General features: G+C 56.7%; 6 protein-coding genes across 6 annotated transcripts; 3 read left to right on the plus strand and 3 right to left on the minus strand.

Moving 5' to 3' along the window:
• Positions 1–1,091, minus strand: MONBRDRAFT_28548 (uncharacterized protein; the record flags this gene model as incomplete). The annotated part of the gene is made up of 3 exons (XM_001749020.1): positions 1–204; positions 767–843; positions 941–1,091. 3 exons carry the CDS (start codon positions 1,089–1,091, stop codon positions 1–3), a joined length of 432 nt encoding a protein of 143 aa, XP_001749072.1.
• A 556-nt stretch (positions 1,092–1,647) lies between these two features.
• MONBRDRAFT_38527 (uncharacterized protein) lies at positions 1,648–3,803 on the plus strand (the record flags this gene model as incomplete). The annotated part of the gene is made up of 1 exon (XM_001748958.1): positions 1,648–3,803. One exon carries the CDS (start codon positions 1,648–1,650, stop codon positions 3,640–3,642), a length of 1,995 nt encoding a protein of 664 aa, XP_001749010.1. The 3' UTR covers positions 3,643–3,803.
• A 569-nt stretch (positions 3,804–4,372) lies between these two features.
• Positions 4,373–8,396, plus strand: MONBRDRAFT_33923 (uncharacterized protein; the record flags this gene model as incomplete). The annotated part of the gene is made up of 12 exons (XM_001748959.1): positions 4,373–5,458; positions 5,549–5,691; positions 5,799–6,028; positions 6,141–6,254; positions 6,333–6,505; positions 6,681–6,743; positions 6,855–7,220; positions 7,315–7,357; positions 7,448–7,498; positions 7,624–7,785; positions 7,869–7,958; positions 8,071–8,396. 12 exons carry the CDS (start codon positions 4,373–4,375, stop codon positions 8,262–8,264), a joined length of 2,715 nt encoding a protein of 904 aa, XP_001749011.1. The 3' UTR covers positions 8,265–8,396.
• A 192-nt stretch (positions 8,397–8,588) lies between these two features.
• MONBRDRAFT_11201 (uncharacterized protein) lies at positions 8,589–17,790 on the minus strand (the record flags this gene model as incomplete). Its single annotated transcript, XM_001749021.1, has 14 exons — positions 8,589–10,718; positions 10,944–11,006; positions 11,106–11,308; positions 11,473–12,121; positions 12,310–12,627; positions 12,734–12,811; positions 12,923–13,065; positions 13,157–13,226; positions 13,306–13,386; positions 13,473–13,564; positions 14,489–15,257; positions 15,366–15,556; positions 16,316–16,557; positions 17,474–17,790. 14 exons carry the CDS (start codon positions 17,788–17,790, stop codon positions 8,589–8,591), a joined length of 5,346 nt encoding a protein of 1,781 aa, XP_001749073.1.
• Positions 17,791–18,133: 343 nt separating this feature from the next.
• Positions 18,134–22,265, plus strand: MONBRDRAFT_11202 (uncharacterized protein; the record flags this gene model as incomplete). Its single annotated transcript, XM_001748960.1, has 7 exons — positions 18,134–18,259; positions 18,846–18,995; positions 19,183–21,105; positions 21,228–21,398; positions 21,466–21,837; positions 21,930–22,078; positions 22,160–22,265. The coding sequence occupies 7 exons, from the start codon at positions 18,134–18,136 to the stop codon at positions 22,263–22,265; spliced, it is 2,997 nt and encodes a 998-aa protein (XP_001749012.1).
• A 622-nt stretch (positions 22,266–22,887) lies between these two features.
• Positions 22,888–24,455, minus strand: MONBRDRAFT_38529 (uncharacterized protein; the record flags this gene model as incomplete). The annotated part of the gene is made up of 6 exons (XM_001749022.1): positions 22,888–23,043; positions 23,121–23,406; positions 23,588–23,689; positions 23,802–23,894; positions 23,998–24,118; positions 24,388–24,455. The coding sequence occupies 6 exons, from the start codon at positions 24,453–24,455 to the stop codon at positions 22,922–22,924; spliced, it is 792 nt and encodes a 263-aa protein (XP_001749074.1). The 3' UTR covers positions 22,888–22,921.
• Positions 24,456–24,478: the final 23 nt, after the last annotated feature.

The following is a 24,478-nucleotide window of genomic DNA, read 5'->3' on the forward strand; positions in this document are numbered from 1 at the left end:
TCAGTGAGTAGAAGAGAGAGAGAGAGAGAGAGAGAGAGAGAGAGAGAGAGAAAGAGAGAGAGAGAGAGAGAGAGAGAGAGAGAGAGAGGAGAGAGAGAGGAGAGAGAGAGAGAGAGAGAGAGAGAGAGAGAGAGGAGAGAGAGAGAGAGAGAGAGAGAGAGAGAGATGAAGTGGCAGCGTCTCTGGTCTCTGAACGGCAGCCGACTAGTGGCGGATGAGGGGGGAAGCCAGTCTGGTCATCAGTGGCAGCGCTGCTGATCGTCTTGGTGGTGAATATTGGCTGTCTGACTTGGTTTGCTGATTGGCTCTGTGTTTGCTGTAGGAAGTGGTCGAGCTGCCAGACGGGAGCGATGCTGCCAGAGGCGTGAGCAATGGACTTGACGAGCGAGCTTAGCGCCCTCGATCACGATCAGACGTTTGCCAAAGCCGGTGACGTGGGGCCTCAGTTGTCGCCTTCCCGGAACTTGCCCTCGAACTTTGTCCGCCGCCATCCCTGCATGGTGCGTCCGCGCCACCGCGCCGCCCGTTCTTCTTGGCCGTGTTCAGTAGCTGGTTGATCCTCATCACTTTCTCTCTCTCTTCCCTCACGACCGGGGCGTTGGGCGTGAGCCAGCTCTTTGGTGGCGTACGCATTGAAAATCCTCGCGATACTGACCAAGTTGCTCAGGCCTTCCATCGATGCCAGGTCGAGCGAGCCTCCCCTTTTTGGCTACTGACTGGTTGCAAGTTTTTTTTTATGTTCTGATGCTCATGGTGCCGGTTCTACGATGGCCTGCGTCTGCAGCGTGGCAGCCAACCGGACGGATCCATTGGGGAACTGGCCATTACCACAAACGGCATTCGCTATCAAGCGGAGGCAGCAGTAAGTGATGACTAGCAGTACAAATACTCTGCGTGCCTGCAGGCTTGCCGCTCATGGAGAAAGTTTTTTTTTTGCTACCTTGGTCTCGTGCTTGCTCCAGGTACCCTTGGTGGTTGGCATCCATCGCATTGTTTCTTGCAGCGCCCTCAGTGAAGACAATTTTATCATCGTGTCTTGTGCCAAAGGCGATCGCACGCACTTTACCGCACACTGTTTCCAGGCTGCACATCAGGTCAGACCAACGAAATCACGCCCATGCCAGGCAGTCGGTTCTCCCCTTGTGCCAAGTTTCAGAGAGTTGCCCTGCTCCCAAAAACTCATGTTTATTAAATATGCTCTGCTGCTCTTGGGAATGCATTCGGGGACAGGCTCACGCCATCGCGCAATCAGTTGGCAAGGCTTTCGAGCACGGTCTCTCCCAGGAGCGCTTTCAGCTTTCGCGGGTACGCGTCCGGGCTGCCGCTACTTCACGTCGCCCAAACATCCCGCCTTCTCATCGTTCCCATTTGTTCATCCAGGGTGACTCGTCAAGCAAGCTAGCTTCTCGGCGCTTCGACGAAGCCGCATCTCGATCATCTCTTCTGGCCAGTGGTTCGTCTCGAGTACCTTCATGTCTGCTCATTCTCGCCTCCACTTTAGCGATGGCATGTGCTCATGTTGATGCATCCTGCTGCTGCTGCTGCTTTCAATGCTTTGCGTGGTGATAGGCAACCGTTTTCAAGACGTAGATCAGCTCTTGATTTTTGTCGAGGCCGGCTTTAACGAAGTGTAGGTTGCGTGTGTCCATGCACGCCGCAAGACGCTGGCTGCCGTGCTCATGCTCTGTGATATGTACGGCCGGCAGGGGGTGGACGGAGCCCTCACAGGGTGACCTGCAGTACATTCGAAGCCGTGCGGCCCTGCATCATACTTTAAAGAGTGGCCGGGGCACAGATTTACCAATTGTTACTGACCTAAGCAGCATCCCGCACTCACCGGCCTTTGCCGACCCGCCCAACGCCGCTCGGAGTCGCGCGGCCACTGGCCTGCATCGGTCAACCTCGGCGCGGCACGCCAGTCGACGCCTGTCTTTGGCAGAGGCCGCAGGTTCTAGCGCATCATCCAACTCTCAGCGGCGGCCTAGCCCCAACAGTGCACGCCGAGTGGCTGCCTCCTTTCACGGACAGAGGTCACCCGATTCACCTCCAACCCGTCCAGCAGGCCCACCATCAAAAAGCACGCCTGTAGCACGCGACACACCCGACGCCATGGCCGATCAGGCCCCAGTGGCCCCACCACGGGCTCGTGCGCCAAATCCTCGCCTGCGCGCCGCGCTTGCCCAGGCCTTGTCCGTGAGCAAGCCCGGCTCTGGCACTGCGACTGGTTCAGCACCCACGTCAGCGTCGGCACCGGCGTCCAGACGTCCTCCTGGTACGACACCAGTGCAACGTACAAGCGCAAGCGCAGCACCACAGAGCAGACCGGCGCAAACGGCTCGGCCGGGTCCGGCGGCAAACGTCCAGCCTGTCAATCCGGCACCCAAAGCTCACACAACTGCTGGCAGAGCACGGCAAGACCCTGCTCATGAGGGGTCCCCGGCACCACCCCAGCGTCAAAGGGCGGGTTCGCGCGTGCACGCGGCCATGGCCCAAGCGCTTGCTTCTGTGCAACCTGCCGGACCCAATGCAGGACGCCCAACAGGCGCATCGGCGCCCCAGAATCGTGCATCGATGGGCCATGCCGCGAGCCCTCGCCCGTTGTTGAATAATTCAGGCGCTGTCTCTCCGCCTTCCCAAGCGCCGCCCCCCAATCACATGCCCACGTCGGTGCCTTCTCGCCCATCACAGACATCGACCGCGGGCCCCTCAAACCCTGCGCTCGGCCGCTCTCATGATGGCAGGGCCGTCGTGCCACCCCGGGCTCAGCCACCCAGCACAAGCCCATCACCCGCAGAACAGCATGTGAGCACGACGCCGACATCCGCACCCTTGCCTCAACGTGCCTCGGCCGTGGACAAAGCCGATGACACGCCACCCCTGTCTGTACACGCCAGCATTGCACCACCTTCTCCTCGGACACCGGCCATTGAAGGTGCCACACTGTCGCCCGCGGAACCCACCACCCCTGCAGAGGCGCCCAAGGTCGCTGTTCCCACGACAACCGAGGTGGTGGAAACTGCAAAGGGTGCGGAGACTGCAAAGACGTTGGAGCTTACAGCCGCTGCAGAGCTTTCAGAGCCTGCGGAGGTTGAAACAAGCGTGCCGCAAGGTGTGCCCAGCAAGCTTGGGGCATTTCGTCGCGAGCCAGCGTTTGGATCTTCACTGAGTGTGGCGAGCGCAGATGACATTTTGCGGGAGCGCGCAACATCCTTCCGTGCGACCGAGGTTCAGACGGGCGCGGCAGCGTCTACGATCAATCTGGAGCAAAGCCGGGAGGTTGCCGTGGCTGCTGTTCGTCCAGGGATGGTGGGCTTTGAATTACGAGTGGCCTTGGTCCATCTGTTGGGGAGTTTGCAGCGGGGTGAAACTCGATTGCTGGAAGCGGTGGTGGGCGATGACACGGCCACGGTGCATGTCCAAATCACGGGCGTGGACCCCCAGCAGCTCTTGCCAGGGGTGCGCTTGTCATTGAATCACTGCCGTTCCAGATTGCTTGGGGATCGTCTTGTTATCATCGCTGGCCAGGCCACCCTTGCCGCGCGAGATCATCGTAGCGTGTCCAGCTCCTCGACTCACAACGACGCGGGTCGTCCCAACGTTTCGGGCTTGAACGTCTGGTCTTATCCCGCCGTTTTGGGCTAATGTTGATGCTTGATCCAAAGGCGCTGCAGAACACACCCCTCCTCATGATGCGCCCACAACCAGTCCCAACGACTGACGTCTAAATCCATCCCTTCCTCCCCCCGTCCCCGTCCTCCTGTCCCCTCTCCTCTCTCCCATCAACAAAATTCAGCTGTTTGAAGACAAAAGAAGACAGAAGAAACACAAATTCACGAACGCAGTGAGATTTCTGCTCATCCAGTTCAGCATGACAAAAGAGATGAGAGAGAGAGAAACACACACACACACACACACACACACACACACACACACACACACACACACACACACACACACAAGAAAAAAGGGATACCTTGAGCGTGTGGCTGTACCGACATGAAGGTGTGGTGGTACAAATGGGTTTCTAGTGGATCCAGCTCCTGATAAGTGTGGGTCAAGTGTCTCGTGTGTGTGGTGTGTGTGGCATTTTGTTGGCTCCGCCGTTCAGTCGTCAGTGGCACCGCCGCCCTCGTCATCGCCAACGCACGCCTGACCTGCTGGAGCTGCTGGAGCTGCTGAAGCTGCTACTGCTGCTGGTACGTGGCCGAGGTTGTGGTCGAGGTTGTGGCTGAGGTGTCTGCTATCGCTGCTACGCGGTGGAAACAACTGGATGATGAAGATCTACGGCTGCCGCTCGCTCACTTACGCCCCTTCCCCTTTCCCTTCACTCCCACTCGCACACTCATCTGCAGGTGCCATCACCAAAGGGGTCATGGCAAGCAACAAGCCGGCAGTGGCAGCACCAACGGCGCCGCCAAAGGTGATGCCCAAGCCCAAACCCAAGCCGGCAGTCAAGCCAAAGCCGGCAGAGTCGACCCCACCTCCCGCGCCAGCGGCCCCAGCCAGCAAGCCAAAGCCGGCTGTTCCGCCCCCAGCTGCCTCCAAGCCCCTCGTCGAGCCGCCTGCGGCCGCCCCCAAACCAAAGGCCCCTATTGCTGCCCCTGTCTCGGAAAACACCACCCCTGCCCCTGCCGAGCCCGAGACTGCCGCAACGCCCGCACCACCACCCGCACCGCCCGCACCACCTGCACCACCCGTCGCTTCTGAACCGCCAGCAGCCCCATCAGATGTCACTCCTACCTCTCCTGCGAGCGCGCCCTCGACCGTGCCTGCACTGGCACCACGCACCGCAACTTCACTGGAATCCGAATCTGCGGCCGACGCCGAACCCGGCATTTACGGCAACATCTCAGCCGTCTTGCCCCGCGTTCCGCAGCCCACACCTGATAACTTTGGTCAGGTGGCTGAAGAGGAGGAGCACATCTACGGCAACACCTTACGCAATGCCACGTCCGAGTCTGCAGAAGGTGAACATGTCTATGGCAACACCGAGGGCGCTGCTGTCAAGGCACAGCCCACCCCGCTTAGCCTAGCCTCACATGATCCGCATCCGGCGCCCCAGCCACCAACACCTTCCACCGACGACTCCGCTGCACCTCCCCCTGTATTACCGCGCGGTGAGGCAACTCGCCAGCCCGTATATGAAAACTGGTCACCACTGAATCGCCTTGATCAGCCTTCAGACCCCAAGCCTCGACAGCCAGACCTTGGGCTCGCCCAGGAACCCGAGTGTGAATACGAAGCACCCGTGCCCCTGGGCTCTCAGGTGGTGGTGCACACCTCTGTTCCCACCATCGAACCAACAAATGGCATCGCGCCTGCTCGCCCCCCACCCCCTGGCCCACGCGGGGTCGTCCGCCAGTCCAGTCTTCCCGAGGGTGCCGATACCGTGATTGAAGACAAACTCCTTCACCTTCACCAAGATCTCAATACTATCGTTCATGGTGACCAAGCCAAGGTATGACTCTTGATCTCATGACTTGACATGGCTGTGCCGGCTAGGTCAGCCCTAGGAATTGGCGCTCACCTGGCACCTGCCGCTTGATAGGTCCGCTCAGATTCCCTGGCTGCCAGCTTGGCCACCCAAATCCGCCGTCAAACCCTCTCGCTGCGCAACAAACCCAGTGCTGCCGCTGCCCAGTCTGAACCATCAGAGGATGAGCAAGGCTCGGATGACAATGAGGGGGTCAGGTGCGTTTTAGCTCTTCGGCAAGTCGTTGTTTCTATCACATGCTGAGTTTGCCCCTGACCACACCTGCTCTCCTCGGGCTTGGTCTTTCTTGGCTTGGTGTGGATAGTGAGGAGGTATCGGACGACGACGTCGAAGACACTGGCGAGCCCGCCGAAGAAGAAGATACTGGCGATCAGGCCCGTGAAGACAGTGGCGCCGATGATGGTCAAGAATCAAGCATCACTCGCAAGGCTGGCCGGAGCACATTCCGCAACCTCCTCAAACGCGGCGGCAGTAAAAAGTCGACGCGTTTGCCCAAAGCATCGCTTCCTGTTGTGCGACCAGATGACCGTTCAGGTTTGTCCCAGCGCCTGGTCGTCCTGTCCTCCTCCCTCTTTTCCCTCACCAAGGGGGTTTCAATTGGCGCGTGTTTCTGGAGTACCTCGCCTCACCGGCTGCATCTTGGCAGAGGCCCCGAGCATCATTGCTGCAGTTCCCGAGCACAAACGCGTTGAGCTCATGATGCAGGTCAAGGATGGTGCCATGACCATGGAGGAGATGGACCGACGTCTGCTTGAGCTGGGTCAGTTGCACATTTCAAGACGCATGGCATGGCATCCCGGCTTTCGCTGATTTTACGCACATCGCATGCCTTGCTTAGCACAAGACTACCAGTCGCGCGCCGAGTTGGAGGCAGCTGCCGCTGCCGCCGAGGCCGAGTCCTCAATGAAGAAATCAAAGTCCAAGAAGAGCAAGAGCAAGAAGGAGAAGAAGAAAAAGTCATCTGCCAAGCCAGGCCTTTCCACGTCCCAACTTCGCGCGTTAATGACCATGGTACAGCACACAACTTGCGCTTGCACAGTCGTTTCAATAGCTGGGTGCCGGCACACACCCTCCCGCCTCGCCTTTGGGAAGGCCCGAGAAATGATTCGAAAGTCTTGTGTGATTTTCTTTTTGGATTGTATCTTGATTTGCCATCCACTTACAAGTGGCTCTGTGGTGTACGCAGGTAAAAAATGGCATCATCACGCAAGAGCAGATGGCGGCAGAAGTGGCCAAAGCTTTGCTTGCGGTCCGTGCCCCCATCCAGTGTTTCTTCCGTGAGATCATGCTCCAAGCCGCTGTCGCATCCTTCTCATGCCCGTTGTTATTCGGCGTCTTTGTTCTTTGTTCTCTGCGACAGGATGGTGACGACACAACAACAGCTGCGCCTGCGCCCGCAGCTCCCCCGAGTCAACCAACTGCGGCCGATGCGGGGGCTCTGTATGGCGTCGCTGTTGATAATCGCACGGGGGCCGCAGTTGACTTGGCAGCGCGACGGGCCAGCCAGTTGATTGACACGACTGCCCCAGCAACACAGCCAGCACAGGCCCCGGCGCCTGTGCCTGCCCAAAACACCGTGGCTGCCCCTCAGGCACCTTCATCCGAGCCAGCACCACTGGCCACAATCGATCCCGCACCACCCGTCTCAGCCAACACTGGTGCTGCTACCGGCTATCCCTCCGAAGACATTTACGAGCCAACCCCAGTCGATCATCCAAAGCCCAAGGTATGAATCTGCCTCGCACCTGCCCTGCCGTAGTTGGTATCGCATGGCCGAATTGCCGCTCATCGCTCACATCACATCATCTTCACCATTGTAGTCACAGCCGTCTGTTCGACGTGCGCCCGCTCCGCTGCCTCAAGGTACGTGTCTTTGGTGCCATGGGGTGCCATTCAACCCTTGATGCATCCGCAATGAGGACAAGCTCACTCGAACCTCGCCCTTTCTGGCAGGTGGTGCCAGTGCGCCTACCATCCCCGCACCCTATAACCCCAATGGTGCAGGTGCGAACTTTTCATTTCATGTTCCTTCCGATTCTGTTGCCCCGTGCCATCTTTCCATGTGATTGCTCACCTCTTTCTCTTGTGTGCAAACGCCTCGTGATCGAACAATAATTTTGTTCTCCCAGCCGCACAGCCTGCTGCAGAGGTGAGTGCTTTGTTCAACCCTGCCGGCCGCCAGAATCTTCCACAGCCTCTCTCACTCGAACCGCATGTGATAAACCCACAGGATCAGGTCCTGTACACGGATGCAGAGACGGCACAGGCCATGCGGGCTGGATCCCAACCAGGTGTGTTGACTTGATGGCGCCTACCTGTTGGTCTAGATCCTTTGATTCAGAATTCACTGAGGTTACATGTTGCGTTGCGCTAGCTATCATGGAGGAGCCCGAGGATGAATATGCAGCGCTACCACCCGCAGCAGCCGACCCAGTGCAACAATCGCACCGAAGACTCCAAAATGGTTCGACCCACCACGGCTACAGGATTGCACGTGCACCTGATTTCCACTTTGAGACAGCTTGGTCTCGACGACTTCTCACGACGCGGCTTCTTTTTCTCATGTTTCATCGCAGAGATGCAAGTAGGCCTGTCTCAGCGTTTATCGCAACGCTTGCGTACCAGTAACGACTCGGAGCTCAATGGAGCCATTGAAGATGCTCTGACCATGATTGCTGACATGGCGGCCGAGGCCTCGACGCTGCCGGCCGAAGCAGGCCCTCAAAGCATTGAGGAATTTCGCCAGAGTCTGATTTACGATGACGTATAATCTGTGAGGTGTGAGTGGGCTCTCGTTCATTCACTTCTCAAGTCCCTTTCTGACGCCGCTTTTTTTTTTCTTGTGTGGTGCATTGTCGGGACCATCGTGGTCCAGAGAAAAGAATTTAACCATAAGATCTGCAGTCAGTCCCAGGGCTTACTTTCTTTTTTTCTTTATTTTGACACACCCTGCTTGGTTTTCCCCTTGGCTGGCAAACTGATGCCGGAAAGGTCTTGAACATACACGCAACAAAAGGCATTGATGCTTCTGATGCAATTTAGAGTGCACACCACTGGCGGTTCTCGACCTTTGGTTTGAATGTGCTCCGAGCGCCTAACTCATCTCCTTGAGGGTGTCTTCCAAGTTTCGCAGTTGGTGTGAAAGCTCATTGACCGTGTCCAACTCGGATTCATGGTGGGCCAGGGCGGAGCGCAGAGAACGTGCAGAGCGGCGCGCACGTGTCACCATGGAAAGAAGTGGACGGGTCATCAAACTGAGCTGCATATGACCTTGATCGTCGCGATGTAGCATAATCACGTCCTGATCGTAGCGAAAGACGCGCTCGACCCGTCGCACGGGCAGCATGGAGAGGCGATACGAGTCGGGTGTAAGGACAGCCAACTCCTTGGTGGCCGTAACCAGCACAAAAGTATGGCCAGCCCAAATGACTTGCTGCACACCGGCTGCGGTCCAGTCAAGCTTGAGGGTGTCGCCTGCCACCGGGCGGCCATTCTCTGTAACCAACAGGCCGTAGTCCTCGTAGACTAGCAGCGTACGGGTGGGGGCCAGGTCCACAATGTCGACCGCTCGTACGTCACCCGTCGTTTGGCGCGCCACGTGTTCGGCCAGCGCGCCGTTCTCCTCGTCCAGAACGGACATAACCTGCAACTTGACGGGATCAAGGCAGTACCAAACGTCATGGGCCATCCAGGCGAAGCGCTGGACACGGGGCATCCAGCGCAAGCTCGGCCCTGTGTGCGCAAATATGCGCCCGTTGGCCTGGCGCCGCAGCTGCAGGTCCAGAGAGTCCACGCTCGAGCTACTGTAAAAGTGGTGGGCCTCTGTGGTGGCCACGACCATGTACACGGCACCCTCGACCGAGCCGACAGCAAAGCCAGTGACATCGGCCGGCTCAACCTCAGCCAGCTTGCTCATGTCAAAACCAGCTTCAATAATGGGTTCAGAGCGTCGTCGGGTGCTAACGTGGCGCCGAGGCTGGAACGGCACAGGACCCGTGCGCTTGGACCGCTCAAGTTGTGACATGTTGACAAAAGCCAGTGCACGCGACTCGCCATAGCACAAGACGGCATAGCGTTGCCGCCGATGCTGGAAGACCTGCAGACTGTGTACTGCGTGCGTAAACGTCGTAAATGCCACGGCTTGTGTGCTCCCGGCAGTGCCACTCTGGGAGTCATCTTGCTGGACAATGTCTGCAAAGAGCAGACCGTCACTCGTTCCCACAAGCCATTCCGAATCTGTCCAGGGCAACTGCGCCAGGCCCGTAATCTGCACATCGGGTAGCTGGAAGCGGGGGCGCACCTGCCATCCACTGGGGCTGGGGAAGTTGCGGTGGATAGCACGAATCTGCTTGGTGATGCTAGCCTTGATGCCGAGTGACGAGGCCACGAGCACCACGCGAAGCTCCATGTGGCCCGCCACCTGCACGGTCAGAGCAAGCGCCCGATCCTGCTCGCTGGGTGTCAAGTTTGCCAACTGTACCAATGGCTTGGGCAACTGCTCCCACAACTGGACGACATGGCTAATGTCACTCAAGTTGATGGTAACAACGGGGGGCGTGTGCGGTTCTGCGCCTCGTTCCTGTAAGACGACATGAGGCTCGCGCATGAGCACAGCTGCCTCGAAACGGCCGTGCGGAGCATGCTCACAGCCATCGACGACGGCCTGCACGGGCAAGTTGGGCTTGCGGGTCGGAAGAGGTGGCGGTGCTCGCTTGCCGTGGGGCTGATGTGCTGGTGCCTCAGGCAGCAAGCGCATGGGGCTTCCATCGCTGCTAAAGCGAGTGTTGCGCATGCGCCGGGGCGAAGGGGTCATGATGGCGTCCGTCTCCCAAAATGCCTCTTGGTTGTGGTAAGGCGAAGCGGCCGACTGTTGAGTCCGAGGAGCGTGCTCCGGCACCGGGTCAAGTCCAGCCGTGGACATGGCCGAAGGACGTCTAGTGGCAGCACGTGAAGCCATGACGCTATTTTCACCTCCATCGATTACTCGGTCGTATTGCTCACGCATAGTTTGCAGATCATGCTCGGCACGCTCGAGCTTGCTTTGTAGGAGACGAATCTCACGCTGAGCCTGCGGTCCTTCTTCTGTCCCCTCAGCAAAGATGGATCGTGAGCGCCGCAGGCCTTGGCGTGTGCGGGTAGACGCCGGTCCTGATCCCGGGGCCGAGCTCTTGGCCTGCAGCTCCTCCTGAAGGCGTTGAATTTTCTTCTCAGCCGCGTCCAGGGCCTGCCAAAGTTGACCGGTGCGCATGTCTTGAGCTGACCTATTGCTCGGCACACCAATCGCTCGTCGCAACGCACCTGAGATTGGGCAACAGCTTTTTCACTAGAAGCCAGCTCCTGCGCTGCGCTTGCTTCCTTCATCTCGCTCAGCTGACGTTGACCACCATCGGGGATGAGCACCGAGCGATCACAGCGCGCAATAAACTTGGAGGACTTGCAATGCACGTACCTGTTGCTCCAGACTTTCAATGCGGCGCTCGGCTCGCGTCAATTGATTTTGACACTTGTCAAGCTGGACCCCACAACAAGAAAACATTGTGGATTTGAGCGACAAGAGTTGTCCTGGGGTCAAGTAAGGAAACGGCAGGCAGGTTGAGACGCGTGAACCTACTTCCAGGCCAAGGCCCTCACGCTTAGCCGTCTCGTCTTGGCGCGAGCGCTGCGCTTCGCGCACCAATCGCTGTCGTTCGTCGGCCAGGGCCTCGGCGCTTTCAAGGCGAGCACGCAACTCGCAATTTTCCTCGTTCAAGCTGGCCAGTTGATCTTGCAGGGCATTTATGTTCGTCGTCATGCTGCTATTGCGGCGCAGCTTATCTACCAAGGTGTGGAAAAAGACCAGTTGGTGGGCTCATTATGCAAGCCAGCCATACCAGCTTTCCAAACGAAAGCAGGCAAACAGGGGAGAGAAGAAGCGGGCCGAAAGCAACTTGGTTCTTCGTTTCTGTCTGGGTACCCGGGCACATGGGCATGTCACGCACCACGGTGTTGGTCGGACGTCGCAGCTTGCAACTTGTCGAGTTGGCTTTGTTGCTGTGCTCGGTCCGACTCAAGATTTGCCACCTGGTCTTTGAAGCGCTCCAGTTCCTCTTGCAAGGTCTTGACTTTGTGATCACGGTCAACAAGAGCACCTTGGTGCTGTTGTAGCTCAGCACGCGCGCTGGCAAGCCTTTCACGCAGCTCGGCCACTTCCCGTGAGCGCTCTGGGGCTTCAGATCCCTCCCGCACCGCTGTTTGGCTCTTGAGCGCTGTTCTGGGTTCCCTTGTTTTGTTGGTCGAATTGTTCACCAAGTCGGGTTCATGGCTGTAGGTGAAACCGACAAAGCTGAGGGCACTGGGATCAAAGTCCGAGTTGACTTGCACAAAGGGCTGATTTTGTGCGGCAAATTGGCGCAAGCTAGCAGGCTCCACCTCGTCAAAGTGAGAGGTGTCATCGGCCGTCTTCAGCTGAGGCACGAACGGCGGCTTAAGTCGCTGCAATACGCTGGGTTCAGTCAGTTGCAAGTCGCATAGGAATGGGTGGTTCATGGCAGCACGCACGGACGGCCGCTGGTCTTTGGCTGCAACGAGCGCAAAGACAAAGTCCTTAAATGACTGCGAGGTAGGTTCGGGAAAGTCTAAGCGAGAATGCTGGGGAAGACAAGAGCGAGCACATTGGTTGTGCCGCCGCGGGCGAAGCAAAAGACATGTCAACGTCCAGTGAGCCGGTGACTGCGCTCGGGTTTTGTCAAGCGCCTTTTTTTTTTTTCAAAACACTGCACGGGTTACCCAAAAGTTGCGAGAGTCGCGAATAAATAAGCACATGACGCTGCACGTACCACACCATCGGGGTCTTTGGATAGTTCTTCCAGAACCGGATACACCTCAAAGGCGTCGACACCAAAGGGTACATCGCCGTTGACCAGCTCAAAGACAGTAATGCCACATGCCCAGACGTCAACGGCTGCAGACTGGGGGGTGTATGCAATGTCTTGTTGTCCGTTGAAGGCACCCACCAGCTCGGGGGGCAGGTAGGCGGGGGTGCCCACTGGGCGAGAGTAGGCCATGCCGTTGCTGTCCGTGCGAATGGCACTACCAAAATCAACAAGACGCAGATGACCATCTGCGCCCACCATGAGGTTCTCGGCCTTGATGTCCTACGAAAGTACAGAGCAAAAGTTGTGCAGGCCAAACGGTGAGGCCAAACACGAGGCGAAGGGTACATCTGGCTGGAGTACGCATGGTGAAGGGGCAGGGACGTACGCGGTGAAGAAATCCAAGACCGTGCAACTCCTCGAGCGCGAGGAGCAATTCAGCCACGTAGAAGCGCGCCACTTCCTCCTGCAAAACGGCGAGAGGTCAGCATCGAGCAAAGTCAGGCCAAGGGCAGGCTGCAGCGCATCCTCGCATCGCAGATTGTGTACTGTGTGCGGGCGCGACGAGGAGCCACACCGGAAAGCAGGGCCACCCGGACGTGTCCGGGTCGGTCCCAAAGAGGGCCTTGACTCGATCCATCAGGGCGAAGAGATCACCCCCCGGGTGGAAATCTAGCACCAGGTACAAGGCGGCGTTGTCGTGGAAGGTATAGTGGAGGTCTGTTTCAAACCCCAGAGAACGCACAACCCACCGAGATGAGTGCAGGGCGGGACCACGGTCGGCGGGCCAGAACAAGGGTCAATAACGTACGTGTAATCCACTGGGACTTGCCCATGCCGTTTGCAGCAACCATAACGTCGCGTTCTTCAAAGACTTGGGCCTGTATGGTGCAGCAAGTAACCTCGGGTCACGATGCACAAGATGTAAAAGAAGCGGCAAAGAGGGGCGGAGCTCCATACTTGATCGTTGGCGCTTGCTGATTTGAGCAACGTCTTCATGGCAAAGAGCTGGTTGTTTTTGGTATCCTTGACCAGATCGACCTATCAGAAACAAATGTGCAGGCGATATCTGTCAGGAGACTCGCAGGAACCCAGGACGTGCCGCGCAAGGGACGCGCGCGACTTACTTTACCAAACTGGCCAGTGCCGAGGACCTTTTGGACCACAAAGTCTGACTTTTGCGGTTGATTCTGAACAAGAGCCTCATACAGGCCTTCGGCTGAAAAGGGGCAGCGAGGGGCGGGGCCAAGTACAAGGACGTGAGGTGGAACTGTGCTAGAGGGGTCCAGCCGAGCGGGTTGCTCGCGGGGTGAGATCGCAGCTGGCAAGGGCGCACAGTTTTGCAAATAAGTGCTGATGGCATTGACACGACTGCGACTCTGGCGTGCCTGCTGCTTGAGGAGCTACGGATCATGCGGGGCACATGAGACTGGAAAGCTAGCCCAAGACGAGCACCGTGTGCGAGGGGTGGTGGTGGGAAGCTTGGGTGCGTACCGCACGGGAGAGGCCGACATAGTCTGTCAGGCACTCGGCAGACCAGCGCATGCAGCCGTGATCTTGCGTTGGCGCGGTGGCCATGGCAGCGGGTGTTGGTGGAAGGCTCCACTAGCTGGGACTAGACCCTGGAAATGCCAAACCCGGGCGTGTTGGGCAGCCACAACCAATCACGGTTTGGGTTGCGCCCAGTGGAAATGTGGACAATGTCCCGGTCTGTTTCAATCGAGAAAAGGTGCACGCGCGGCGCACAAAAGAAGCGAAGCAGTCAAACGCGCGACCGCTAGTTGGGCCCCCAACTGGTTCTAATTGTGTGTGTGGGTATTCGAAGCGTCGTACATGGTTGAAGTATCAACAGTTGCGTGTCACCCGCCCCTCGGCCTGGGCGACTGACTGCAGGGGCAATCGCCCGATCGAGAACAAGAAAAGAACAAAGCTCGCTCTTGGAGCTGTTGCTCTTCCTCTCCAAACTGCATGCATGCACGCACGATCGGCCATGGAATCAAACAAGGAGGAGAGGAGAGGAAGTTGATGTTCGATAAGCCCGAAGTTTTACAAAGTCGAGGTTGCAGCTTGCGCTGTTTGGAAGGTTTGTGGGATGCAGAAAAACCTTAAAGCATAGGGTGCTGCCGTGCTGTACACCATCCACGTGTTGGCAAGATCAGGCGAGGAAGGATCTCCCTATTCATATCCTGGTGCAAAAATTTTCGCAGGGAGTCGTGCTCGGCTGAGCCCTTGTGATGCGTTCCGGCACTGCGAGTCCGGGCCTGCTTGATGCCAACTTCCTCAAAGACGGAGGCGCCCCAGGGATCGTCCTCTTTGGGGGTGCGGTGGAACATGTAGATGAGAGCGGTGCTGTGGTCCTGCAGCTCGGCCTTGAAGCGTTGGAAGGCCATGAAAAATCCATGCGCCATGACAAAGAAACTCCCTTCGCCGAGGCGCGAGACAAATTGGGGCGGCAGAGAACTCTCGGGATCTTTCAATAGACCATGTATCAACATTTGGCCGCCCCAACGAAGGCCCTCCTCATCCACAACCCGATGGCGCCGGAGCTTGCTGTGCACTCCGCTCGCGTCAATGACGAGGTCAAATACGCCGAGCGGCTGGCCTTGGCCGTCGAGCAGTTCGCTGGCCTGACCACCCTCGACGGGACGCAGGTCCTGCACGTCTTGGCTGTAGCGAATGTCGACGCGTTCAGGACACTCACGCATGGCATCGAGGAAGAGCTCACGCAAGCCGGCGCGCGATGACTCGGGCTCGTCAGGCATCGAGCGCGGGAAGAGCCACTTGAGGAGGGCCGGCTTCCACCGCACGCTCATGGGCGCATCGGCACTGGCACTGAACACCTTGGTGACGTTGCTGTTGGGCCGAGAAACCTCGCCATAGCGGTGAAACATGCCCGCAGCGCGCAGGGTCGCCTGCAGACCGATCCCAAAAGCGCGGTCGTGAGCAAATTTGACAAGGAGAAGCGAGATCTATCCCGACCAAACGGTGCCGCAACGCAGTAAACACGGCAGTGGTTGTACCTGGCCCTCGGCATTCAGATCAAGGCCGTAGCCTTCATCCCGGTTGGCTTCGGCACGCTCAAAAATGGTGAGCTGAGCCGCTGGGAGGCGCCGGATGATAATGGCACCCGCCGCGACACCGCTGAGACCGGCGCCCACGATGGCAATGCGTGGCATGGCAAGGGGTCCGGGTGCAGCGGCCATTTGATCAGCTGTCCCGATGGACTAGGAGGAAAAAAATGCCGAGACACCCTGATCGCCCCCGCTTTGGACACCGTTGCCCCAGTCCTCATCGCATGACTCCTCTCACCACCACCAAAGAGCGTCGTCAGCGAGCGAATGAATCTCTCCACGCCAGGTTGCGATGTCCACGATGTGCCAGAGTGGGGGCGCCCCCCTCCCCCCCATAGGCCGGAAGGAGTAGGACGGCTGTCATTCAGGGCGGACAGCTGTCAAATCACGCCGATGGTGCGTGTACATACGTAAACGGATATACTTGCCCACTGAACATGTATCGTTACAATGTCCTGAGTGGGTCATCTCAAATTAGTGTAAGCTCGAACGTTCAAAAGTTTGCACCCATTGTCGTTTTGGTCGAGCCGAGATGTGAGTGCTTCAGGGTCAGGAAATGGCGTTCAACGGGCAAGGCGTCGGGGGCGGGGGCGGGGTTTGTGAGGCAGCGCAGCCTCCTGCACGATTTGGGAATGACACATGTAGCACGCTTGATGAAATCCGTTTTTTTTTAAATTGGCAGTCGCTGATCTCCGCCCCAAGAAAAGAACTTTGCATCGCTCCTTTGATGTCGGATAGCCGGCCACCTACCTGATCGACCAAGGTGAGGAGCATTGGAACTCGAATCATCTTGATTTCATGTCTTGATGTTTTGGTGCAGGGGTAAAATCTAATTTGAGACCTGTGGTCAGGGCGTGTGGTGTATGTCCAGCTCGCACGATCAAGTATCCAACACGCACCTCGAGACACAAGTATGGGCGGACTTGTGTGCTTGAAGTAGCCATCAATCCAATTGAGCGCGCCTTCTCCTACAGCGGCGTGCCGTGGCGATTGTCGCGAACCCACAGTGCGCACGGTGACAAAAGCCACACTCAACGCAGCAGGTGGCACAAGGTTCTCCCCATACACACAGGCGTAAGCCAGTCGTAGGTACTGTGCAACGAGCAGCGCCGTGTCTACACGTTTCGACGATGCTTCAGTCCTGTACGCGCGGCTTCAGAGCATGTCAGGCCAGGGGAGTCATGCACATATGCGTACATGCATGCATATGCCGGCTGCAGAAGAAAGAACTTCATGCTTCTATTTCTCTGTGCGATCTCAGTTCTTTTGTTCCCTGTTGTTGTTACATGTGGTAGCTGTGCTTTTCCCTTTCTCTCTTTCTCAAACCGACCAAACCAATTCATTTCTCTCTCTCTCTCTCTTTCGCGCTTCAGTCTCCCTCTCTCTCTCTCGCGCATGCTCTGCTCTGTGTGTGTGTGTGCGTGTGTGTGCTTGTGTGCGTGTGTGTGCTTGTGTGTGTGTGTGTGTGTGTGTGTGTGTGTGTGTGTGTGTGTGTGTGCGTGTGTGTGTGTGCGTGTGTGTCGTCTCGGTTGGATCTGGTTCATTGGCGGCAAGTGTGCGCGTGCCTCTCATCGCAGGAGCGTATCACTTTGAGCAGATGGCTAACTTGACGGCCACAAGATTCGATCTTCGACCGGTGATACTGGATCGCGATTCGGCAGTTGATGCCCGGAGCTGGGCAAATACCAAACCCAAGAGTTGCAAGAGGCGAATGGCGGTGAGTCATTCGTCTTCTTGAAGATACTGCTGAGAAGGCTGGACCCATCGGAGAGCCTGCTGCTCGTTTGTTGGCTGCCATTGGATGCAGTCCGCCAGGCCCACTTTTCAATGTCGGACAACGCTTGTATTTCGAGGGGCTCAGGAAATTGGTGTGTCTGCAGGTCGTCTGAGGCGATTGGGGTTTGAGAACTGATCGATACTATGCGTTCGGACGGAGTACAGCTGTACAAGGCCTGTGGTTCAGCCGATCCCCGAAAGGCGCTGCAACTGTTGAAGAGTTGGGGCTCCCAAAGAATTCGATCTGCTGCTACATACAAAGATGAGGTACATCATCATACCTTTGCCGTTTGTTCTGATGGCGGTGGGCGTATGGGCTACTACGCTTTGAAAGCCCGCCTTTTTTTTCCCCACATGTCACCACCTTTGAGGGCTCATGTTGCTGCACCTGGTCGCTATTCACAAACAGGATGATGGCACTACACCGCTGCATGGCGCCTGCCTTAACGGTCATGCAAAGGTGGTGCAGATGCTGTTGAAGCACAACGTTGATACCAAAGCCAAGGACACCGTCAGTGCTCTCCTCTTCTTCCTCATATGGCTGCTCTTTGACTTTGACCGCTTCCCTGCCGCCCGCCTTCTCTCTTCCATTTGGCATACCGCCTGCAAACAATGTATATCGCCAACACTTGATGATGTCACATCTGTATGTGATGGACCTTAGGTTGGCGAGACACCACTGCACAAGGCCTGTGATCAAGGTCAAGTAGAGGTGGTCGAGACGTTGTTGGTGCACGATGCTGATGTTGAAGCCAGGACCAACGTGAGTGCCTTCCTCTTCTCACTCACCATGGCTGTGCTCTGAAGTCGACCACTTCTCTTCTCCCACTCTTTTTTGGTCTGCCATTCATGGCGATGCATCGACAAATAGGGCGGCAGTACACCACTGCACAACGCCTGTCATCATGGTCATGTGGAGATTGTGAAGATGCTCTTGACACATGGTGCTGGTGCCAAAGTTGAGAACACCGTTAGTATCTACCTGCCCGCTATTGCCGATCCTCGTCATCAAAGTGCCTTCACCTTTTGACATGATTGTGCTCCGCATGGACGTGATGGACAGCACGGTATCACGCCACTTCACCATGCTTGCCTCAACGGGCATGTCGAAGTGGTGGAGATGCTTTTGAAGTGCAGCGCTGATGCTGAAGCCAAGACCAAAGTGAGTGCCTGCCACTCCCTCGACTCTTTGATGATGTTGTTTCGTTTTTCTGGTGACAGCGGCGGTTGCTTGGGCTTGGCATGCTTTATTGCGACACTTTTTCCCCACGTTGTTGATCCCTGTTCTCCTACTGTCGCGTGCTTTCACCACTGTCGCTTTTTTTTTTCGCGAGAACCGGGTCCCACACGCCACTTTGATTCTTCACTGCTCGTCACGCCTCTTGCTCAGGTGGCTTGTTGTGCTCATCTGTTGAACAGTATGGCAAGGCACCACTCGATTTGGCGCGCCAATGTGGACATGGCGACAAACTGGAGCCCGTGTTTGCAGCTCACAGGGCTGCAAATAACACTCAGCGTCGTCCAACTGTTTCGCAAGCCTCTCGTTCAGTGAGCGTAAGCTCCTCTTCCCAGGCACGATTTTGCTTGTCTGGCAAGCGTCATTGTTACTTCAGTTGAGGTGTCTGACCCTTGTCCTTTGCCTCGTGCCTCTAGGGTGCAAGCCATGGTGCTCGGCCAACATCTGCACCCTCTGCCGCCCATTCAGACCCCAGGCGACAGCCACGCTCACTTGCTACGCAGCCCAAGTCGCCTCAGCCCATCACCTGGCTACCTCCGCTGCCTAGTGTGACCCCGACTGTGGAGGTTCGTCTTCTGGCATCGAGCATCGAAAATATTGCATCACCGCCATATTATCTCTCTGGCTCAACATCCATGCTGATACCACCTCATGTTGCTTTGCCCACGCAATTGGGACAGATGATGGCCTCGGTGGTTGTGGCAATCTCATCGTTTTCCACACCTCGATGCCTTTGTCTCCGGGGCCCTTCAGCACAACGCCAGCGTGCGACCCCTTGCCACGGCAATCAAAGAGATGCTTGACGCAGCGCCCGTGGATTTACCTGACATGGACTGGGTCGCTTTTCGAGACCAGACAACTGCGGCCGTTGCTGCGCTTGACGAGGTGTTTGCAATCCCCGAGGTTCTTACCGCTCGCATGAGTCAAGCGAGCCAAGGAAGCGCCACTCTTGAAGAAGAGCTCGAGGCAATGCATGACCTCGCATGCAAGCCCAGATTGGAACCAGTTCTGCATGCACTTTGTGCAACACTGGCAACGTTTCCTGCTCCGTCCACTGCCAATCCTTGCACGCCAAAAAACCCACCAAAAAGTCTCGTAGAAGCGATTGACGAGCTGGGCAACCTTCAAAACGTGGTGGATCCGGAGTGTTCACGCCGCCTGACGACTGGCAACAATTATATCGAGCGCCTTGTACTTGCGCTCATCGACGCTCTGGATAAGATTGCACAAGAGGGAATCAAGGACACAAGCAGTCGCGTGCAAAATTTGCGCCAACGAGCCACGCGTCAGCCAGTCAATCGGGTATCTGCACCTCAAGACTTGTCCAACGCTTGGGAGAGACTTTGTCAAGCTCATCAGAACCTCAGCCACTCTGACCAGAATGGGCTCAACGCGGTGGCCCAGCAGCAGGCCTCGTCCAACAACAAGCATCACGCTTGGTATTTGACGTTTGTATATCATGAGGCACATGCCTTGGCGCAACAGCTGCAAGACATGATCGACTGGCAGGCTCAGACAGTGTCTGTGTTGTCTGCATGCAAGGACCTAGCAATGAGTCTGTCTCAGAGCGTTGATGACCAAACCTTGTCCGTACATGAGGAGCTAGCACAGCTGACCGAGCGCATGCGTCAAACGATGACTGCTTTGAGTTACCTGCCAGACGACATGCGCTCTGGCCCTGAGCAAGAACTGCAGGAGATGAGGGCAAAGCAAACCGCCCTACAAGGGCAACTGCAAGGCCGGTCACACGTCGATCACATAGCCAGGCTGGCACAGCTGCTCCACCAGCACTTTCCGGCCTTGCTAGTGTTTTTGCGCCCGGAGCAGAGCAGATTGGGAGCGCGACTTCGCTCTGTGCTTGGCCCCGGCCTTCCGGAAAATCTCATCTTCGAGGCCATGGCCGAAGTAGACCCGGCGTTGACTCTCTTCAGTCTCGGCCAGCTTGACCTACAGTATAACCAAAATCACAAGGTGTACAAAGCCCGCGCAGCGCTGCCAGAGCAGCCCGAGCAAGATTTGGCGGTGAAGGAGTACGCATTCGCCCAGCAGCACAAACAAGATCAATGCCGGACGTTTCTGCGTGAACTGCGTGCCATGCGCAAGCTTGCGCACCCAAACATCATCCCGGTCCTCGGCGCGCTTGTGGACGTGCACAGCGGCCACGCGTGCGCATACCTGGTGCAGCCGTGGTGTGCGCAGGGTGATCTGCAGCAGTGGCTGAGCACGGCTCGACATCTGGCCACCTCGACCGTGATTGCAGGCTTGATGAATCAACTGCGCACGGCCCTGGCCTTTATGCACAGCAAGGGCTTGGTGCACCGGGATATCAAGCTGAGCAACGTGATGTTGGACGGCTCGGAGGACCAGCCTACTGTGCGGCTCGGCGATTTTGACATTGCCAAGGCCGCAGCCGAAGCCACGATGCTACCCTGCACCGCCACTGCATCGTTAGGCACCACGGGCTACGTCGCCCCCGAGGTCCTTTTTGGTGACGGCCGGGTGGGCGCACGTCCGGCGCAGGATGCCTTTTCCTTTGGCTGTGTTCTCTACAACACCTACATGTTCCCGCAGACGGTGCCACCTGCTCACCCACGGGTGAACGAGGTCGCGGATCAATGCAGATGGAGCATAGACGCGAGCGATGGCACCTTTAGCTTTCCGCATTTGGCCGCTGAGGTCGGTGTCATTTTTTTGGCTGAATCTGTCAGGGTCGGCCCATGGGAAGCTCGCCATGCTTGTCAAATTTCTTCCATTCGTGGCTGTTTTCTCTCTTTAATGTTTGTTTGTCTTGTTTGCAGATGTGCGATTTGAGGAGCGACTTGCAAATGGAAACGCGGGCCTTGCTTGCAACAGATCCAAAGCAACGGCCAAGCCTATTCTGTGCCGGACAGTTGGCGCAGCGACCTGTCGCCGGCCAAGTCGGGCCTGCCATAGATGTTTTACGTGACGCGCCCGAGCTCATTCCTGAGGTGCGTTGCCGGACAATGGCTTGCGCTTGCCAACGCATAGGCTGATCTAAACGCAATGTGGGACTAGGTGGCCGACCTGTTGAAGCAGCTGAGCATCGATGGGCGAGGGCCAGCAAACATGACAGTGCAACGAGTCGAGCGCGTAGAGAATCCCGTGTTGTGGGAGCGCTACAGCGCGAAGCGACGAGAGATGTTGCACCGCATCACGAATCATGAGCACTATAATCAACTTCAGACGGCCACGATGGACGCCCTCTCGGGCCTTCCAGCCTTGCTCCGAGATAGATCCTGTCAAGAGCGCCTGTTACTTCACGGCATTCCCCCGGACAGATTGCTGCGCGACAAGATAGTGCGCCTAGGTCTTGACTATCGCTTTGCTGGTAGCGGCGCTGGCCATCGATTTGGTCTTGGCATCTACCAAACAGATCACCCCGGCAAGGTGGGTCGTCGAAGCGCGAACGTGTTTGTCCGCTCCAAGTATTGTGCGTAGCAATGTTATTGCTCTGATTGCCTCATGTGTTTTTGCGATAGAGTCATCAGTATGCCAACCCGCCTGATGTCAATGATCAGCGAACGCTGGTCGTTACGCGGGCGTTGTTGGGTCATGCCTTTGTGCATGAGTCACCCGACTCCGAGGCGTTGGCCCCGCCCCTCTTGCCCTATGCGCCCAACAACGAGCGGTGCGTCGGTGCATTCGGTCATTCATGCATGCTAGCCGTAGCAGAGATTCCGTCTATCTTAACGACGTGTTTGTTCTCTAGATACGATTCGGTGATCGCGAGGCCGACTGGGGAATATCACGAGGTGATCATGTTTAATAATGATCAAATCTACCCGGAGCTGGTCGTGTATTACACGGCGGCCTGAATTGACTTGGCAGTCTCAAATCGCGGAGAAGCTGCCAGCACGCCTTCCCGAAACCAATACGAGCAACCCCAATCATCCGTAGCATTGTTGCAGTTCAATAAAAAGTAGCTGAATCAACCACCACCACCTTTTCTATCACATCCTTCAAAGGCACAAGGACGGGGCGACAAATGAATTGACCGTGGTGATTCAAATTGTGGAACACGGAGCCCTGTCGTAGTGGCTCGCTGTTGGTTTCGAAGCAAACGTATAATTTGCCATCCAATGGCTACTTCTTTACGGCATTTACACCGACTACAAGCTGCGTAACAGGGTTGTACACTTGAGCCACGCAGGCAGCAGTGTCGGCCTCGGTAGGTTATTATTGATTCGGCCGAGCACCTCGCAAGGTGAGGGGCGGGGGGTTTCGCTTGCACAACCGTGCATGTAGTTCAATCTGATCATCTTCATATGCTAGTCATCCCGACACAAATAATGTATGCTCGTGAAGTGATGTGTGTTTGCGCGCGCATCGGTAGGTCAAGTTGTGGGCGGAGCATGGAGCGGCATTGTGTGGTAAGCAAGTGGCATCTGCTGATGTGTTAACATGGAAATGGCATGGCCGCTCGTTTCGGCTAAGATGGATGGGAAAGAGATGGATTGAAAACATATGGTCCTCAAGGCGTTGAGGGTTTGTGTGCTGCTGCGTCCTCGGCAGGCTTGGCATCGGACCCATCAACACGATGCTTTCGCGGCGTTCCACATTCACCTCCTTCGATCACGTTGATGTTATATTGGACTACAGAGAAAGCAGGACGAGTAAGCCAGAGAGCAGCTGGCCCAGCAGAGACAAAGCAGCGGCTGTGCATGACTTACACAGCCAGCCGTCGTGAGAGACGACCATGATGGTTGGTGACTCGGGGGTACCACCCATCGTCGCAATGTGCTCGCCAACATCTTCGGGCAGCATGGCTTGGGCAAAGCTGCGTTCCTGAGTCCACACCTCGGTGACGGTCGTGGGCAAGTAGCCGGCCGCATACTGAAGCGTGCTGCTCAGGTAGGACGACCATGAGGCCTCGGCCGGTGGAGCTTCGGCCTGAAAGAGCTTGAAGACGTGCACAGTTGACTTGTTGCTGCTGACACACAACCAGTTGGCGTCCTCCTACATCCCATTGGTACACATAAGGTCAAGGTGGGTGGGGTGTTGACAAGCGCGGGATGAGAACTCAAAAACAGAAGAGAAAAGGAAAAACACGAAGAGACAATAATAGACGATAGCGAGTTGATGGTGAGCAAGGCCAAGACTCTTGTCTCGCAGGTGGCTGTTTCTGCCGCACACGTACCGAAAAGGTCATGTGACGAATGAGGGCCGTGGTAGAGTAGCCGCGGCGCAACTCAAAGAGTTTGTCACCGTTGGTGCTGTCAAAAACTCGAAAGACGGTGCCCTGGACAGAACGAGTTGAAAATGGCGACCTTTGTTAAATAAGGGCAAGGGGAAAGAAAAAAATAATGTCTGCAGTCGCATCTTCACGTTTTCGTCCATAAGAGAATGTTTACCTTGACTGAGGCGGTGGCGAGGCGATCTCCCCGGTTGCTAAACTCGAGGCAGGCCAACTCTGTTTGATGTGCAGAGATGGTCGTCACTATCCGCTGCAACATGAACAGGAAAATGAATCGGTTCAAATGGCAACAAGAAGAAAACAAACCAGTTCAAATTGACATGTAGCGAAGGCAGTTGCACGTGGAACTCTACCATGGCAATGACATCGTAAACGTTGACCTCGCCGCTACCGGGCTTGCTGGGGTAGGCCAAGTAGTGGAAAACGGGAGGTTCTTCGGCTGCGCTGCTGTGCTCCATGGCTGGGGTGTACATGCTGCAAGTGGCCAGGGCACAGACACCTAAGCCAGATTTGAGAATGACAAGCATATGATCAACGTGAGCAGGTGGGGGGTGGCCCCGGTGGCGGGGAGAAAGAAGCCCTCGGCGGTGACGTTTGGTAAATACCGTGGGGGTTTCGAGGCGTCGAATTGATGACGTGCAAAACCCTTTAAGCATTAAAGAAAAAAAAAAAAAGTCCCAGGGGGCCATGAGCAAGGGCGCGGGTGCGACGCCAAATGCACAGGGTGAGGGCACACGACTCACTTGAGGTTGGTGACGTCGTAGATGTAAATCGTGTCTTCAAGGAGAAGAACCAGGCGCTGGCGATTCATGCGCACGGCCTTGACGGGGGTTT

Source organism: Monosiga brevicollis, genomic scaffold, assembly GCF_000002865.3.
Source record: "Monosiga brevicollis MX1 MONBRscaffold_27 genomic scaffold, whole genome shotgun sequence".
Classification (NCBI taxonomy): Eukaryota; class Choanoflagellata; order Craspedida; family Salpingoecidae; genus Monosiga; species Monosiga brevicollis.